Below are 18,262 nucleotides of genomic sequence, written 5' to 3'. Positions count from 1 at the left end.
CTTTGAAGGGCACAATCTAAAAACATCATTTAAATTTCTTTAGATTTGACAATGTATTTTTTTTTTCTCTTTCAGGCCATCAGCATAGGAAATACAGCAGCCATGGTAAGAGATACTTTCAGTGCTGTAGGACAGGGGTTGGCAACCTTTCAGAAGTGGTGTGCAGAGTCTTCATTTATTCACTTTAATTTAAGGTTTCGCATGCCAGTAACACATTTTAACATTTTTAGGCCTCTTTCTATAAATTTATAATATATAACTAAACTATTGTATGTAAAGTAAATAAGATTTTTTAAATGTTTAAGAAGCTTCATTTAAAATGTAAAGCCCCCCGCACTGGCAGGACCCGGGCAGTGTGAGTGCCGCTGAAAATCAGTTCGTGTGCCATAGGTTTCCTACTCCTGCTGTAGGAGAATCCCTTCATGCTGCACATTCTAGGAACCTGCCTTAACTGCCCTTTGGAGTTCGTACTAGGATTAATTTGCTATTGATGTTTCTTGATACCAAAATATTGCTCTGCAACTTTAAAGCTGTTCTCTTTAACCAAAAGGGACTTAGGGGCACTAGTGGCCTTGGACAGAGAACAACGCAGGTGTGAAGCTTTTGCCTTCCCCCAGGGGGCTGCTGCTTTATCTAATGAAATCCTTTAGAAACTATGGATCTGCACATGAGATGAGAATGGGCTGTGACTGCATTTGTCCATCTGTGTGTCCTAAAGCTAAGCTTGATTGCTTGGGGACCTGTCAGGACAGGTTGCTCAGCTGTTGCTTGCGGGCTTGAGGAGTGCTTTTAGAGTTGCTTAGCTTTTTCACTAGAATAAAATGATGGCTGAGAGTGCTCTTTTTTGTTTTTTTCTGCTTGTGCTAGAACATCAGGAGAGGGAGGAGGGGCCATGTCAAAGGGCCATCTCTTTGGCTTTGTGGAGGTTGGATCTTGCCATGTTGTGTTGTTACTGCTTCAGCAAATGTTATTGGAATGAACAATTGTACTTTTCACCTTTTTTCAGAGCTGTTACCTCCACAGCTGACTCCACCATCCCTGAGGCCCCGGAAGGTTTGGATTGTGTACTCTGCTGACCACCCACTCTATGTAGATGTGGTGCTGAAGTTTGCCCAGTTCTTGATCACGGTCTGTGGTACTGAGGTAGTCCTGGATTTGCTGGAAAAGCATCAGATTTCAGAGATTGGGGCCTTACCCTGGCTTACTCGACAGAAAAAGGAAATGGAAGAACTATCTTCAAAGATCATAATTTTGTGTTCTCGGGGCACCCGAGCCAAATGGCAGGCTATGCTTGGGAAGGAGGGAACAGCTGTGTGTCTCAAGCAAGATCAATGGCAGCCTACTGGAGACATGTTCACTCCAGCCTTGAATTTGATCCTGCCAGACTTCAAGAAGCCGGCTTGTTTTGGCATGTATATAGTTTGCTATTTTGAGGGCATAAGTGAGGATAAGGATATTCCGGATCCATTCAATATCACATCCAAGTACCAGCTGATGGACAGGTTTGAGGACATTTACTTCCTGATCCAGGATATGGAGAAGTACGAACCAGGGCGGATCCATCAAATCCGGGAGATCACTGCTGAAAACTACGCTGAAAATTCCAACGGCTGGAAGTTGAAGGAGGCAGTACAGACATTCCAGGAATGGCAGGCAAAGCACCCTGATTGGTTTGAGAGAGAGGCCACATGCTCAGAAGATGAGGAGGACCTGCGGTCTCTGGACAGGGAAATACCAGAGGAATTAATGCTGGGTAATGAACAGGTAATTATGAAACAGCAGCTGCATGTTCAAGAGCCTGATCCCAATGGCTGTTGCACAGTTAAACTCCATGTGAATGAAGATGAGGGTGAAAGTTTTAAACTGCAGCCTCAGCTTAATCCCCAGGGGGATCCAACTTTTCAGACCCTGATGATTCCTGTGAATGAGGCACCTCCAGTTCAGATGGTGGAACCAATTTCTGTTACAGGAGGTAAAAATGCAATTAGTCATCAGGTGCTGACCAACATGAATTGGATGGAAGGAATCCCTCTGCTGGAGACTAGTGTCCCAATGAGGAACAGCATCATCCTTCATGATGATTTTGATGTCCCATCATCAGACAACCAGAGATCTGCAAACCACCTCCCAAATGAAGTGAGGCAGCAGCTGGAGGGGTTAATGTACTCTCTTTACCACCAAAGTGTCATTCCTTCTGAGCCATCTCTCCGTCAAGAGGATGCTGAAGAGCAGCAGCAGCAGGTGGTTTTCAATAACCCATGCAAAGATCAGAGACAGTCAGTGCAATCAGACCAGGGCTACATCTCCAGATGTTCCCCTTTGCCTCCTGATGATCTGGTGGTGGAAGAGGAAGAGGAGGACCAAGAACAGGAAAACAAGATGCCCCCTCAGTATCTCTCTCCAGAGGTCTTGGACAGTCTAAAGAGCCTCCAACAAAAGCTGCTTTTCCAGGAAATTCAGCAGAAATCTGTCTGGGAGCACGTGGGTGAGATGGACACACGTCATTCTGCAGAGGACTCTTAGACTCTCTGTCCAGGACCATCCCATTTGAAAAATAGGACTGCAGGGTGGTAGTGTGTATAATTTCAGCACTCTTCTTCAAGCAGCCTCCTCATCCTTGTAAAACAAGTGTCATAGGTTCTGATCAGTAGGAAATCTCACTGATGCATATTACCCAGAGGCAGACTTGCCAAGTGCATACAGTATGGTCGACCTACCTACACCTCTTAGAGCACAACTGTTACCTCCCAATCTGTCTCTGACTGGAGGAAGATGACAGCAATGTTAGTCCCCTGCATGTGCTGTGGAGGAACTGGTACTAAATCTGTTCCTCCATGAGAAATCTTCTGTGTGTAGAATCCACTGTGAACTAATTACAGGCAAATTATTGTGGTCTATCAGGCTGCATCTCTCAGGATGCCTGTCACACCATCATTCCAGCTTACTGTAGAGGACTAAAGTCATGGTTATGGAGGAGAGGGTAAAGACTCTGATTCTGATATCGGAGTTTATTAGCTAAGCTTTGTTGTAAATGCTGTAGTAAGTAATTTATGCCTCAGATCACAACCAGTGATGACTAGGGCCCTACCAAATTCACTGTCCATTATGGTCAATTTCACGGCCATAGGATTTGAAGATTGGTAAATTTCACATTTTCAGATGTTTAAATCTGAAATTTCACAGTGTTGTAACTGTGGTGGTCCTGACCCAACAGGGGCTTGAGGAGAGCGGGTAGGGGAGGAATGTTGCAAACCTGTAGTAGGGGAGGTCATGGGATTGTCACCCTCACTTCTGTGCTGCCTTCAGAGCTGGACTGTCCGTCCCCTGCCCAGTCAGAGGTAGGAGTCCTCTTTGCTGGGGTTCTCCCAGCAGCACACGGCAGATTGGACACAACTCCATAAGTCTCCTCCAGCTGAGACTCGTGGACATAACTCCACAGTCTCCTCCCCGTCCCTCACCCCAGAGCAGCTGTGCAGGAGGAGATGGACATGTCCTGTTCTTCCCCTGCCCAGTTGGAGCGAAGAGATCCCTTTGCTGGGGCACTCCTAGGAACAAGGGAACATTGGATTTCATGGGGAAGGGCTTATTTCATGGTCCGTGACATGTTTTTCACAGACGTGAAATTGATAGGGCCCTAGTGATGACAGATCCCAGTAGACCCACTTGTGGTAATATCTGGGCCTTGGGATTTTCTAATGTATTACACACGTTGGCATCGCCATACCTGCCTGGCCCTTAAGCAGTGTAGCAGGATGCTGAGTAGTTATTAGAATGAACGTTTTTAAGTGGGTAGTTTTATCTCTTTGGTACTTTCCCCTCAACCCATGATGAGTGGAAGGCACTTGAAAAGCAGCAACACCAAAAGAAACGTAAGCTTGGTGGTCAGAAAATGGACTAGGAGCTTGCAGTGCAATTACAGCAGAAAAAAGAATGTGGTTTAGGCTGCATATGGTCTTCACCTCATAGATCAGGAAGGAAATGGGTTTTTTCTGGTGCACTGATAGTACCAACCAGGATATTGTGTTCATTTCTGGGCATCTCAATATCAGGAAGATTTCAAATTGGAGAGATGGTGAGAAAAGCAGTAAACACAATTAAGGGGCTGAAAGACTGTTTGGAAGAAAAATGTAGTAGTAAACAGGGCTGTCAATCACATGTAATGCCTGTGATTAACTGAAAACAAAATTAACACGTTAAGCCCGTAGCAGGGAAGCTGAAGAAGCGTCAGCCTGCAGCTCCATAGGCAGCGGGGGAGGTATTAAGGAAGTCCCAGACTGAGGCTTCCCGGGCAGTCGGGAAGGGGTTGAAGAGATCCAAGCCCACAGCTTCCCAGGCAGCAAGAGGGCTGGAGCCCTGCACCCTGAGGGGGCATGGGCAGTGGGTCACATAGGTGGGGGGAGACTGTACCTCCCCAAACAGCCAGGCATGGCCCCACCCTCTGCTTACCATTGCTCCCTGCGTGCAGCTCCAGTTCTCCAGCCCCCAGTGCTCCAGCGGGGACCGCTCACCTTCCTGCGCTCTGGGGCTGGAGGGGGGTGCAGCCACCCGTGCTCTGGGTGGGCTGGGGCCATGCACCACTTGCCTTCCTGGTGCTCTCGGGTGGGGGTGGGGCTGTGGCCGCCCGCTTGGGGGGCTAGCCTGGGGCGGGACTGAGCTGGTGGCTGCGGGGGGGGCGGGGGAGATGCTTGGCTCCGGCAGGAGGGCAAAAGGCAGGGGGGCCTCAGGCACAAGGGGTGGGGCTGAGAGCTAGTCTCGCCCAGCCAGCAGTTCCCGTGCTGCCCATGCAAGGGGGGCTGAAGCCCAGAGCCCCCAGCCCTGATCCTATATTTGAAAATATACTAAAACCCCAAAAATATTACATATATGGCATGCTATTATTGTTTAATAGTGTGATTTTTAAACTGCAGTTAATCTCAGTTAATTTTTTAATCACTTGACACCCCTAGTAGTAAGCATAGCTTGAACATACGTTGCCCGGGTGGGAAATATAACCAACAAGTGAGGGATGCTGGAGTGAAACCAATGTAAGATGATCCCTGGAGATGTAACTACTACTAACGTAAATTTGAGCAAAGGAAGTTCAGACTAAACCTTGAGAAACATTTCCGAGTAGTGCAAACTGCAGAGTCATCTCCCACAAGTTGTGCTGGAAACTCCATCAATTGAAAGATTTCAAAATTGGTTTTAACAAACCCGAGGAACACTGTGCAGCAAACAATCCAGCATTGTCTCTTGTGGGCTAGATGGTTTACTTTTCTAATCTATAAAGCTGGAGACTACCCCGTGCACTGTGGCCGCTTGTTTAACTCAGCCAACCAGGGAATGCCTTTTTGAGGAGTAAAAGCTGCCCACCCAAACTGCCTTTTTTCCTCTCCCCTTTGGGATCATACAAGACTGCTGCCTTTCCACCTTGCTAATTGCATGTGTCGGACAACAAGATGTAATCTTGGGTCTTGCATTTACATGAAGCATTTTTCCATTCCCGAGATGGCGAACTGATTTTCTTCAGCCTATAAAGATTACATCTGTACAACTTCAAGTATTTTCTTTTTATATGCTTTATACACTGGCTTTTCAAATGAAAGTTTTGAGTAGCTATTATTCCACATTGCCACTTCTGACTATGTGACCAATAGGATATATTTTTATAACTGATTGTATCTAATTTTTTTCTAATTTTCTTTTTTAGTTAAAGGAATAATAATATACTTTCAGAAGATGCTCACACTGAAACGATTAAAGGATCTAGAATGTCCTCCCTTCATTTGATTTTCACCTATGCAGGACACTTCCCCCTAGAACTCAAACCAAAACACTGAAGTATGAAATTGAGCCAGTCATGAAATGCCAAAATGTTAGGAAAAGGGGTGCCACCTGGGACGAGGGAGAGGGAGGGAAACCCCTCATTGAAAGTTGCCTTCCTCACAAAAATACTTGCCTGCAGCAGTCAAAATCTGTCTGTGGGATTTGGTTGCCTGAATGTAGGACCATCAGCAACCTGACCTGTCCATCTGTGCCTGTACAACCACAAAGCAGCAAACAGAAAAGTTCCTGCAAATAATAATGTGCAGGACCAGGAGCGATCTTCATTTTATGTTGTGTATAGGATCAAACGTGTGGGTTGGGGCTAAACAAATAAATAGTACAGAGCTCAACGTGCTCTACAATCATTTATCTCTATGACCACTGAGGGGGAAATAAGTGTTACTGCTCTTAGAGATGCAGAAAGTAAGGTGCCAGAGGTGCCTTTTTTAATGCTTTTGTTTCATTGTAAGCCTCTGAAAACTTCACAATTACCTGTACAGTTTTTGTTTGTTTTGGTAAGTCCTTTTCAAGTATTATCTTAATGTGCTGAGCTCAGAATAGAAGTGCCATCTGAACTGTGTTCTTGACTTGCTTATACCCTTCTCAAGTAGTTGTCCTTTTGGGTTGAAATTTCTTATTTGGTTCTGAGTGAGGAAGTGAAGGTTGAAGAAAATCCATTGTTGCTTTTAAGTAATTGGGGAGGGCAAATAGTTTGAGTGAACATTTTAATGTAAACTGTTGGCACTTCATTTGTGAACGTGCCCTGCAATACCCAAATCACTACACTGATAAGAAACTCAAAGGGAAACACACACACTTGGTCACAAATGTCTTATTTTATTTTAAGAACAATCTCATTTATTAAAAAATACAAACTCAGATTGATGTTAGTGGGGATGCCAAACCTCCTTGTGCCACAGGCTATAGGTTTTCTGTACTTTCATTTTCCCCTCTTAGATCACCTCTTACTGTTTGCTAGCCTCTTAAATGAGTGGCCTGGACAGAACAACTCCTCTCCTACCCAGCTGAATTCTGGTGCAGGGCTAATTTGCACACTAGTGTATGACAGAGTGGATGCTTAGAGGCCTTTATCTTCATACGGCAGATCATGGTTTAGCAAAATTATTCACTTAAGCCAATAATTAGAGTAGGGTGGCTAGATGTGGGCAAAGAAGGGGGCCTGCATATAAGGTGGGGTGGGGGCATAATTTTCAAATTGTGAATATACTCATTCAGCAGACCAAGGTGGGGGGATTTAAAGAGAGGGGAGTTGCAGAAAGCTATGGCAGGCTTATAAACAGAAAAGAAATTTAAGAGCTTTAATATTTAGGTATTGTTTCATAAGTGGTAATACAGCTGCCAATTTTGACTTCAAGGTGCTTCCTTCAAGTCGGATATACTAACAAACCTGCATGTTAGCCAAACTGCTGCTAATTAGGTTGGCGGTGGGAGGAGATCAGGACACAATGGCAGGTACTATGAACAATTCCATATACTAAAGAGAATATAACTTCTACAGAGCCATCTATAGCAAAATATATATATTCTGGACCTCTTCAGTACGCTCAACTCCACTGTGAAGCAGAGAACAAATGTAACCTTAAGAGTAATGCACTGCTTATAAAATCTTGTCATGTTGCTACTAGATTTAAAAAAACCTGTCAACTGACTAGTTAAATGTCCAATATGCCATTTTCACACCAGTGTCTGTTAGATGAGGGAAGGCACTTGCTATTGAAACAGCAGTTCCATTGCAATTGATATCTAAGGTGAAGTAGTATCAAAGTCAGAGTTATATTAACAATTCTGCTGTGACTTCTACTGTCTGAACTGAATGAATATTCAGTGCCAGTGACTCAGAGGGGCCAAATTCTTTGGGTTTTTGTATGCAAGTTTAAAAACAGCAAGGTTTAGTTCTGGCTAAGACAGCTTTTCTCTCCACCTCTTTTTGGTAAGTTGGCCTACTCTACAACGTGGCTGTTTGACAACAGGAAGTGGAGTACTCTTAGTTTAGGGTACTGATACATTATTGTTTGAATAGTATGTTGGTTTGTTCTTTGAGTATATTAGTTTTCTGTTTAATATTGCCTATTTTGTTGAGGGAGTCCCAACATGCATGCAGGCATACCTGCCAGTTCTTCCTTTTGGCCAGGAAGCTAGCATCCCCTTGACATATCTCAGGTCACGGAGGAAGAGTCCACAGTACTTAGTTTTACAATCACAGTCACTCACAGCACCAAGATTGTCCAGACAAATAAAAAGGTACTGAAGAGAAGGCCATGGGCCAGAATTAACACTGTTGCCCTTAACGAGCATTATGTTCAGGGCTCAGATAAAAATAAAGCACTGGTGGGAAAATTAAGCCTAGTTCTTTGCAGCTACATCTCCCATTGCCTGTTCTTCCCAAGCCAGTTACCCTTAGCAGCTGCAGCTCTAACAGATGAGCACTTCAGACCTGCCCTTCCTGAGCCAGAGCTGGGGACTGCCATAGTGCTAGGGCCAGAAGAGCCTAATGGCAATTATACAGTTCCACCCATGGGAAGCCAAGGGAAAAGTCCTCAGCCTGTAAACATTGTGTAATAGCAGTGCCTTAGAGAGTAGGACATCCACCCTGCTCTGAGAGCAAGGAGGTAGTGGCAGCAGTTCTGGTTCTAGTGCTATGACTTCCACTGAAGCCCAAGGGTTGAAGGGAGGAATGTATGTACATGTATGGGGAAAGTCCCAAGTGCAGTGTATAGGTCTGGCACAGGCTTTGGATAGTGATTGGTTGCACTTTATTCCCTCTTCTAACGGCAGGACAAGGAATTCTAACCCTTCCTCCATGAATGCAGTCCTATCAAAGAGCAGCTCTGAAGAGGAAAAGTTACCCTTCAAACCCTGGCTGGTCCTACTTCAGTTCCCCTGGTTCCAGAGGCAGCTACAGCTAGGTAACAGGTCTTGCCCTAAACTGGGCCAAACTGATTCATGGAACTTTAAAAATTAAGGACAGCTGCATTTCAACAAGACCAAGTGCTTTACAATTGACCCCTCTACCCTCGCACACATGGAGAACAGTGTTGCGATATGGTAGGTTGCACCAAAATGTGTGAGATACACCCTAGGACCCTTTCACGGGGCTCATTGTAGCACTTCACTTTCCATGTCTGGACATTAAATGAGGTTCAGCACCTAGCCCAATGCAAGGAGCACCAAGGTTCCTCTGCTGGGGTAGAGGGGAACAGTTCACAGGCTGCATCCTCAGCTCTAGGGGTAGAGTGTCCATGTATCTACAGCCAGTCTTCCCAGCCTGTCTAATCTCAATGGAGGGTGCCCTTATTGTCCACATAAGAAATAAACACTGATCCTTAAAACATGCATATCCACAGAAAAACAAGACCCCCAACACACAAATGCTGCTTGAACAAGCAGGCAACCCTGTTCTCACCGGAAATAAACATCTCAATCTGGAGGGGCTTTAGGCCCTGAGCCACGTCCGTTTCAGACTCACTTGTCTCTTTAGCACATAATGTCAGCACAAGATGCAACAAGATTCAAGCACAGAGGTAGACATTTTCAACAAGGGGAAGGGTGGCTCCCAGGATGGCTCCCCTTGAAATTTGCTGGTCACCACCCTAGTCAGAGAAACTCCCCCAATCGGGGGTTCAAAGTCTCTTCCTCATTTCACCTCAGTGGGTGGAAAACAGAGATGGTACCTTTGCGGGATACAAGCTTAAAAGCAAACCTCCTCTTTGTGGTCACATACATGCAAGGAGGTCTCATCACCACTTAGTCTCTGCTAAAGTCTCTCCCATCATGATCATCAGGAGCTGTCAAAACAGTCCACTGGTCTCCATTGCTTAGGTGCTGAGGAATAATGAAGAAACAATGAAACCCACGTTGCCACTGAAGGACATGATGCAAACATGATATGGCACACAAAGGAGGAAATAGACACCACAAAGGTGCAGAGGCCTGCAAGGACAGGTGTGCTTTCCTGGGAAAAGCTGCTGCGTTATTCCCTAGGGATAGGAAGCATGAGCTCTGGGTAGACTCCACTGATAGATTTGTTCAGGGAAAAGGGAAAGAGAAATGACTGTTAAACTAAAACTCCAGTGTCCCTCCCCTGCTCTTAATTGCAATGTCAGTGATGTGGGGACCCTGAGCAGCAGGCAGAGCAGTTCTGCCAGGGAGATGAATAGCTTCCCCTAGTGTAATGGCAGTATTGCTCGGTGACTTTCAGCTGCATGGGGAGCAGCTTCGTCGGCCAGGAGCAAAGGACTGGTACGGAAAAGCTGCCCAGTTTAGTGGTAGGTAGATAAGGCAGGAGACGGTTGGAGAAACTCCCTCTAGCCTGTGATCTCTGGGAGGTGGGTATCCCCCTCTTTATTCCCCAGTCCCCATAGGCAGTAGCGTTAGGAGGCCTCTCAGGGACAGGGGAACAATAAAGAGATCAGCTCCCAAGGCTGGGGAGGACGCAGAGGCGTGTGGATCTCCCCCGTCGGTGCAAGGAGGTTGAGTTCATGAGGGCAGCCAGAGGGCAGGTTTAGCTGCGTAATTTCCCTCTCCCCTCCGTTCTGGACAGTCGAGCTCCCAAAATTAGGAAAGGGGTAGAGTTTAGGGGGCAAGGATAGGTATGGGGGTAACCTCCTTTCCCCTCAACCCTATATGGCCAGCCCATAGTACTGGTACAGAAGCAAGGAGGGTGGTAGTAAGTGCAGAGGTCAGTGCTGGTTATGTAGAAGAGAGGGCTTGGGGTATGGGTATGAAGGGCAAGGGATGCAGTTATGGTCTGGTAAGATTAAGCCCTCTATCCATCCCCATTGCTTAGGGTTAGGTGTGAGTAGATGGCAAAGTGGGGTCAGAGGAGGCAGGTGAATAGAAGGGTGGGATGAGGGGGCAGGGTTCCTGGGTGGGGATAGTGGAGGGGCAGGGCTACTGGGGGCAGGTGAGGAGGGGTGGGAGGAGGGGGCCAGGTTCCTGGCCGGGGAGGGGGCAGAGGGGGAGGGGGCGGGGCCGGGTTCCAGGCCGGGGAGGAGAGGGGGAGGGGCCGGGTTCCAGGCCGGGGAGGAGAGGGGGAGGGGCCGGGTTCCTAGCCGGGGACGGGGGCGGGGCCGGGTTCCTAGCCGGGCAGGGGGGAGAGGGGGAGGGGCCGGGTTCCTGGCCGGGGCGGGGAGGGGGCGGGGCCGGGTTCCTAGCCGGGCAGGGGGGAGGGGCCGGGTTCCTGGCCGGGGCGGGGAGGGGGGCGGGGCCGGGCTCCTGGCCGGGGAGGGGAGGGGGCGGGGCCGGGTTCCTAGCCGGGGAGGGGGGCGGGGCCGGGTTCCTAGCCGGGCAGGGGGGAGAGGGGGAGGGGCCGGGTTCCTAGCCGGGCAGGGGGGAGAGGGGGCGGGGCCGGGTTCCTAGCCGGGCAGGGGGGAGAGGGGGAGGGGCCGGGTTCCTAGCCGGGCAGGGGGGAGAGGGGGCGGGGCCGGGTTCCTGGCCGGGGCGGGGAGGGGGGCGGGGCCGGGTTCCTAGCCGGGCAGGGGGGAGAGGGGGCGGGGCCGGGTTCCTGGCCGGGGCGGGGAGGGGGGCGGGGCCGGGTTCCTGGCCGGGGCGGGGCCGGGTTCCTAGTCGGGCAGGGGGGAGAGGGGGCGGGGCCGGGTTCCTGGCCGGGGCGGGGAGGGGGGCGGGGCCGGGTTCCTAGCCGGGCAGGGGGGAGAGGGGGAGGGGCCGGGTTCCTAGCCGGGCAGGGGGGAGAGGGGGCGGGGCCGGGTTCCTGGCCGGGGCGGGGAGGGGGGCGGGGCCGGGTTCCTAGCCGGGCAGGGGGGAGAGGGGGCGGGGCCGGGTTCCTGGCCGGGGCGGGGAGGGGGGCGGGGCCGGGTTCCTGGCCGGGGCGGGGCCGGGTTCCTAGTCGGGCAGGGGGGAGAGGGGGCGGGGCCGGGTTCCTGGCCGGGGCGGGGAGGGGGCGGGGCCGGGTTCCTGGCCACACCGCCCCCCGCGCCCCGCTTCAGTTCTGGGCGCTGACCGCCAGGGTGTTGACGTAGCCGTGGGGCCCCACGTCGTTCTCGGAGATGCAGTGGCTGAGCTGGGCGGCGCCGGGCCCCGGGCCAGGGGCCGCGCTGTACTTGGCGCCCCCGGCGGCGGGGCGGAGCAGGCAGCAGGTCTCCATGGCCTCGAGGCCGCGGCAGGCCAGGAAGAAGAGGTTCTTGAGCATGAAGACGGAGAGCGGCTGCTGGTAGCGCAGCAGCAGGAGGCAGCGCAGGGCGAGCAGCGGCGCGTCCAGCAGCCCGGCGGGCAGCAGCAGGTGCAGGGCCAGGCGGGCGGCGCCGGGCGGCCGGGCGGCGCCGAGCTCGTAGAGCCAGAGCACGGGCGAGGCCAGGCAGAGGAAGTAGACGGCGATGAGCAGGTAGCGCAGCGGGCCGGGCAGCGGGGCCGGGCGGCCGGGCTGCAGCACCAGCTCCAGCAGGGTGAAGCTGTCCAGCAGGTCGAGGCAGGTGGCCAGGAAGGCGGCGGCGGCGCGGTGCTGGGGCGGGGGCTGGGGCGGCAGCAGCAGCTGGCCGGCGCCGTCGGGGCCGATGGCCCGCAGCAGGCTGTAGAGCAGCGGGGCGGAGAGCGCCAGGGTGACGCGGAAGCCGGTGATGCCCAGCGGCAGGCGCAGCTCGATCAGCTCCAGGATGGAGGTGCCCAGGATCAGCGCCGCCTTGGGGGTGAAGGCGATGGAGTAGATCAGCCAGGCCAGGTGCGCGTAGGCGAAGTCCCCGCCCCGCAGGGGGCCCCCAACCCGGCCCGCGCCCCGGCCGCCGTGCGTGGGGTGCAGCAGCAGCGGGTGCAGCGGCGGCGGCGGCGGAGGGTGACCCGGCGGGGGGCGCTCCCGGCGCCGGGCCCGGCTGTTGCGGCAGAAGAAGATGCCCCAGCCGGCCGCCAGCACCAGGTCGGTGGCGATCCAGCTGCACCAGTAGAGGTCGGTGACGGCGATCAGGTAAAGGTCCAGCAGCGCGCCCTGCCCCAGCAGCAGCACCAGGGACAGCGCCTTGTAGCCCCAGCGCGACCCGCCGGAGCCCCCGCCCGGCCACAGCAACCCTCCGGCGGTGGCCGCCGCCGCCCCCCCGGCCGGGGCCGCGCCCCCGTACAGCTCCCCCGCCGTCATGCTGCAGCCCGAGCTGCTGCTGCTGGAGGCCGGGGAGGAGGCGTCGGGGGCCGGCGCGGCCGGGGCCGGCACCAGGGGTTTGCTGATGCTCTCCTCCTCCTCGCCCCCGCTGCTGCTGCTGCTGCTGCTGCTGCGGGCCCGGCCCGAGCCCGAGCTGGAGCCCGACACGCGCCGGCTGCGGCCGCCCAGGAAGAGGGGCTGCAGGTCGGCGGCGGGGTGAGCAGGGGGCGGCGGCGGCTGCAAGGAGCCGGAGGAGGAGGAGCCCGAGCGCTGGTTGGAGACAGCTCGGTGCATTGTCCTCCCCGGCCCCAGAGCGCGGGGCCCGGGCCCCGGCCGCGCCCAGCCCCGGCCGGCGGCAGCGAGGGTGGGGGCCAGCGAGAGCGGAGGCCCGGCCTGGTTCCGCCGCAATCCCGGAGCGGCTCCACGGGCGAGAAGCGGACTCCGGAGAAAGCGGCGGCGGCTCCACGCGCGAGGGAGGCGGGGAGCTTCCCGGGGGGTTGCGGGGGGCGGGGAGGGGCGGAACGAGGAGACTCCCCGGGTGAGTGAGTGGCGGGGAAGCCGTCTCCGGCAGCTCGGGTGGCTGGGCCGGAGCGGAGAGAGGCTGTGCAGCCGGGAGGCTGGGCCCGGGCCCCCGGAGCCGAAGTGCCTGCTGAGCCCAGGGTCAGTGCCTGAGCCCCCGGGGAGAGGAACCCCCCACCCGGCGTGCTGGGACCACAAACGCTGCGCGTTTCTCCCTTTGGTCCAAGGCAGGCAACTGACCAAAAAGGGCCAGCCGGTGGTGGCCAAGCAGGACTTCAAGCCTCTTGAGGCCAGTGCTCAATGCTACAGCCCTGTTACTGATAAAGAAAGTCAAACCACCTTATACCCAGTAGTCACTGCTGGCGATGCATATGAAATACCTCCTGCTATATTGTTTATGCAACGTCCATGTTTCAGATCCATGTAAGACGGTCGGAAGTACACAAGATTGATAAATCCGTGCTTTTGTATATCATTTCACCTTCTTTTGGTGCCAGACCCAATGCAGGTCCTTCCTAGCTGAGGCTGCTAAACCATTCTCCTTAAGGTAGCTGTGCTCATTTGATGATAGTTCACTGCGGACGGATGAAGTCATCTACTATTGCCACAGCTTTTCTGGGAGCACAGATGCTTTCCATCACAATTTTTGCACCAACACTGCATTTTTGTTTTTGCCCAAGAAACCCTTAGCCCAAGGGCAGCTGCCTCATGCTGGAAGCTTTCTACTGCTTTGAGATAATTTGTGTTGTGACCAAAGATGGTAACCCAACATCAGCCATGTCAGTAAAAGAGCTTGAACCAATTGTTGAGCTTTGGTTTAGGTTTGACACTAGGGCTGGGTTGAAGCAGGGATATGACCTGGTCCCCAGCCCTGTTCTGCTGTACAAAGGATTGGCGCCTTGAACATATCACTGCAAATATTGGTATAACTGTCAGGGTAACCACATGACAAGCTTGTCTTAAAAGCTTGTATAGCCCACAAGCACATTGCAATCTGATGGAGCAATGACCCACTCCAGCAGCTTTTTCTCATAGGTGAAGGGACAAAGAGGGCACCTTAGAGCTGTTAGGCAGTGGTGTAGTGGTTACAGAAAGAAGTGAGTCACGTACACGCCATATTTCCCAAGTAAGTAGTGGGGTTACCCTAGTTTCTCCTCCCTACACGACTGCTGCAACATTTCGTTTGAAGACGCACAATAAAAGGATTTCACCCAGCTCAAGCTTCCTTAAATGAGGGCCAGACTCACTTTTTCTGCCCAGAAAGTGAGCCGGTCATGCACACCACGTTTTGCCCCTCCCACCATGCTCTGTTTTGAGCTGATTAGGCTAAAATGTATGCGTTTTCTTTGAGTAGCCATTGCATAGTCACACTTACGGGCATTGATGCCTCCTACTGTGGAATCTTCTGGCCTGCAGTGGTCATTGGGCCCCTCACCCCTCCACAAGGCTGCCCAGGGTGGTAAAGGGGGTGGGGAGTGTCCCCAACCACCACTCAGTTTTTTTGTAACCGCTGAAGGGGCAGTGAGCTGACACTCTTCCTTATCAGTTTTCTGTCTTCCTTTTTGTCTGTCCTCGCAGGACTATTTTTGGTCCCGTGAGACTGGCAAGTACAGTACTACGAATTTCTTTATCTAGATGAACAAAGAGGAAATGGTACCTAGCCAGCATGAGACTCATCTGGACCCACAGATGCAGGAGGACCATCTCACAAACCGCTATGGTTGAGGGAGGTTCCCCAGGCCCATTCAGCTAAGTCTGGCAATGTGTAAGTCCAGCTCCACTAGCTTAAGTGGCTGAGTGCTTGGTTTAAGCAGTGGCCTGGTCCCTGGATTTTATCCAGCTGACTGAACCTAACACTGAGATTCTGGCACAGTCAGCACAGCCCCAAGGTCCCCAGATTCCTCTGGGCCATCATAGCTTGGTGCCAAGGTGCCTGTACCAAAGACATGGCAGCAAAGTATCCAGCTCTATCCAAGCTAGTGCCAAGGTTCTGACTCTAGTGAAGTCATTGGGTGCCCACCATGAGTGTCACTAAGGCCCCCAGATCCATCCAACCTGAGTCCAGAGCTAGCACCATGATCTCTGGTGAACCACTTGATGAAATGGTCTGCTGCCAATTATATACAGCATACTGAGATAGTTCTGGGGACTTTGAGTCAAGGTTTTTGGCTTTAGTAACCAGTATATCACTTGCCTGAAGTGTCCAGCACCAGTAAAAGTGGTTTTCAGTCCCTGGCTGTTTGGGATCCTCAACTGAGATAAAGGACATCAGTAGCTTGGGATTATTGGTAGTGCTTTTCCTCAGCCGGTGAAAAATTACTGCCTATAAAATTACGGCCTCAATCACATATGTTAATGGGACAAACTCTGTTATATCAGGCCAACCAGTTACAAGGAGCCATCTATTAGCAGCAACTTAAAAGAGGGCAAACCCTGCTATCCTGACCTCCTGTACCTCAACTGTTAGCATAGTCATGCATGTAGCTGTATTCATGTTGCAGCTGAACTTTGGTCCATAAACTGATTCCATAACAGTGTAACTAGGTAATAGCTTTTAGTCAGGTTGTGTCTGTGGCCACCATAAGCCTGATTATGAGATTACTTTACCTGAGCTACTTATGGTTCTGGTCATTCAAGATGTAAAAGGCAAAAGTAACACGTGCTTATCATGGAATTCCCGTCTCACCTCCGTTAAATCTAAAGTAGTACTTCCAGATAGTGTACTTGGGCTGTTCACTTAGTTTATTCTACAGAGTCCACAAACCTAGAAAAGGCTAGCGAACAATGTCCAGGCAGATTCTTTGAACAGCGTTTTGTACAATGACATAAATGTCTTAGTTAGCACTCAGTTGGGCATTATGTGTGCTGTAAGGGGCTTAAGTCTTACCTGGGTCTCACAATTGTCTCCAGTTCTGAGAGCAAACATGACAGAGTGGCGTACTTTGACTGGAATCAGAAGATACTCTGTACAGTCCCTCCGATACTGTTGGTTCAGGAGATCTGCAGCTCAGATGGGATGGAGCCAAGGTTTTGTCACTAACCATAACTATTCTTGGCAGCATTGTTTTCAAACAACCTGGATACAATGTTAGCACCGCTTTCTAATATACTGGCACTTTGTCTTCAGATTAGGGTAAGTATACCTACCTGAGCATTAATTTTCTCAGGCTGACACCCTGACTTTTGTTTCGCTGACAGGCTTGATGATGATTCTTCAGACGGCTACTGGGTCCTATTCAAAAGTGAAAGCTTTTGACCCAATAAATCTCTATTGCTTTTAATGTTGCTAGCTATTATACTTTGAACAGTGAGACCTGTATTTTAGTTCTACCAGTTGCATGGGTTGTGAATTCAGCTGCCACACTGAAAAGCTCAGCGCACCAGTCCTCACCCACCTTGCAATAGTCTAGTTTAGTTTATTGAAGGGTTACCCCATGTACCATTAGTGTTGCTTTAGATAATTGCTTTGTCTTGATGGCTGCACCAAAGTCACATGGATGTTCTTGGCTGTGCTTTGGGTACCATGCGTTGGCTATATTCATTTAGCTGCCCTGAAGGTATTGTCTCCAGTGCATGGATTGCTTTTGCCTTTTGATTGGAATTTTGTTTCCAAAAGCTTTTGGGTCTTGTGGTCTGCTATTGGTCAGAGCGTTTGTCCCATACACTTGGCTACCATGAGGAACGCTCCAATTACCATTCTGGGAGTAAGCTGACAGGAAGACTAAAAAGGTGGTACTAATAAGGGCCCTAGTAAAATCCCTTGTGCAACGGGGCTGTTGGCCCCTTACTGAAACTTCGAGGGGGTGTTTTGGTTGGTCCTCTCCCAATACCAGCAGAAAAGGGCAGGGCCAAAGACGAGTCAGGGCCAATGGGGAGAAGTCAGCATTCCTAGTCATTAGGATTGACACTACAGGTAGGTCAATGAGGAAATCAACGGCCTGTCCTGCTGTGAGCTGGGACTGCCCTAGCAGGGCAAGGTAGAGCCAAGATGGGTGCAGCAGTCCGGAGCCAGGGAGAGTGCAACAGCCGGGGTCGGAGCAGCATTGGGGTGAGTCTCCAGCACTTGCAGAGGGTCTGGTGCACTGGTGTAGGGAGAGAGGAAGAGATAGGCTCCTTTGCCAGCATCTGTCAGAAGGCATTAAGTGCAGAGCCAGAGTTGGATGTGGCCTGCCTGGAGGCCAGAACCGACGGTGGAGAATGGGGTCTGTCAGATAGAGCCCAAACTCATCCTGGGGCACTGCTGTCACAGCAGCACGTTCAGGTCCAGGAAGAAGACACTGCATGCTGTTGTTACTGTAAAGTTTATTGCACTTTCGCGACTGCTGCACTGACCCTTACCCAGGCCATTTCCTCACAGTGCTGATGCTGCAAAATGCTCTTTAATCCCAAAAGAACGTTTTGGTGTAACTGTAAATCAACTGTATGTCTGTTCAAATGAACTCCAGTGATTGAAGGTTGAAAGGGTAACAAGGGAGTTAGAAGTATCCTGGATTAGGGGCGTCCACATCCCTGACCACAGAGGGACTGAGGTAAATGCCCAGGAACCCCTGGACTCGGTTCTCCCTGTGGGTCAGAGTCCTGTTCACATGGGGCCAGGAGGGAAAGTCAAGCTGGGCAGGTACCGGGGTGAAGGGAATTGGGCCAGGGACTCAGATCCTTTCGTTATTCAGTTCATCAAGGGTACTGCGTACATAGAGAAATTCCTCTATTACGGTGGGACAAATCCCCTGCTTACACATGGGAAAAACAGAAATGGCATTCTCAATCTCAAAAAGCAAAATACGTCTGTGGTCAAATCCTTGAGCTCTGCAGGGTGAAATACAATAAGCTAACTGT

At 51.5% G+C, this 18,262-nt stretch overlaps 2 protein-coding genes across 4 annotated transcripts in view; one reads left to right on the top strand and one right to left on the bottom strand.

Annotated features, from left to right (window-relative positions):
* IL17RA (interleukin 17 receptor A) overlaps nucleotides 1-6,155 on the top strand; it is a 47,595-nt gene extending 41,440 nt beyond the window's left edge. For all 3 annotated transcript variants that reach the window (XM_043517739.1, XM_038387452.2, XM_043517745.1), the window contains 2 exons: nucleotides 76-105; nucleotides 1,007-6,155. In XM_043517739.1, coding sequence (XP_043373674.1) covers nucleotides 76-105; nucleotides 1,007-2,523 — 1,547 coding nt within the window. In that variant the 3' untranslated portion in view covers nucleotides 2,524-6,155. The remainder of the gene's footprint in view (nucleotides 1-75; nucleotides 106-1,006) is intronic.
* A 5,501-nt stretch (nucleotides 6,156-11,656) lies between these two features.
* On the bottom strand, nucleotides 11,657-13,333 carry TMEM121B (transmembrane protein 121B). Its single transcript, XM_038398176.2, has one exon. The coding sequence runs from the start codon at nucleotides 13,199-13,201 to the stop codon at nucleotides 11,768-11,770; it is 1,434 nt and encodes a 477-aa protein (XP_038254104.1). The 5' UTR covers nucleotides 13,202-13,333; the 3' UTR covers nucleotides 11,657-11,767.
* Between the last annotated feature and the right edge of the window lie 4,929 nt (nucleotides 13,334-18,262).

Source organism: Dermochelys coriacea, chromosome 1 (assembly GCF_009764565.3).
Source record: "Dermochelys coriacea isolate rDerCor1 chromosome 1, rDerCor1.pri.v4, whole genome shotgun sequence".
NCBI classification, from domain to species: Eukaryota; Metazoa; Chordata; order Testudines; family Dermochelyidae; genus Dermochelys; species Dermochelys coriacea.
This window is presented reverse-complemented; position numbering and strand designations above follow the sequence as displayed.

Coding starts and splice junctions, on each gene's coding strand:
- TMEM121B (XM_038398176.2), bottom strand. CDS start 13,201: ATGCACCGAGCTGTCTCCAACCAGCGCTCGGGCTCCTCCTCCTCCGGC.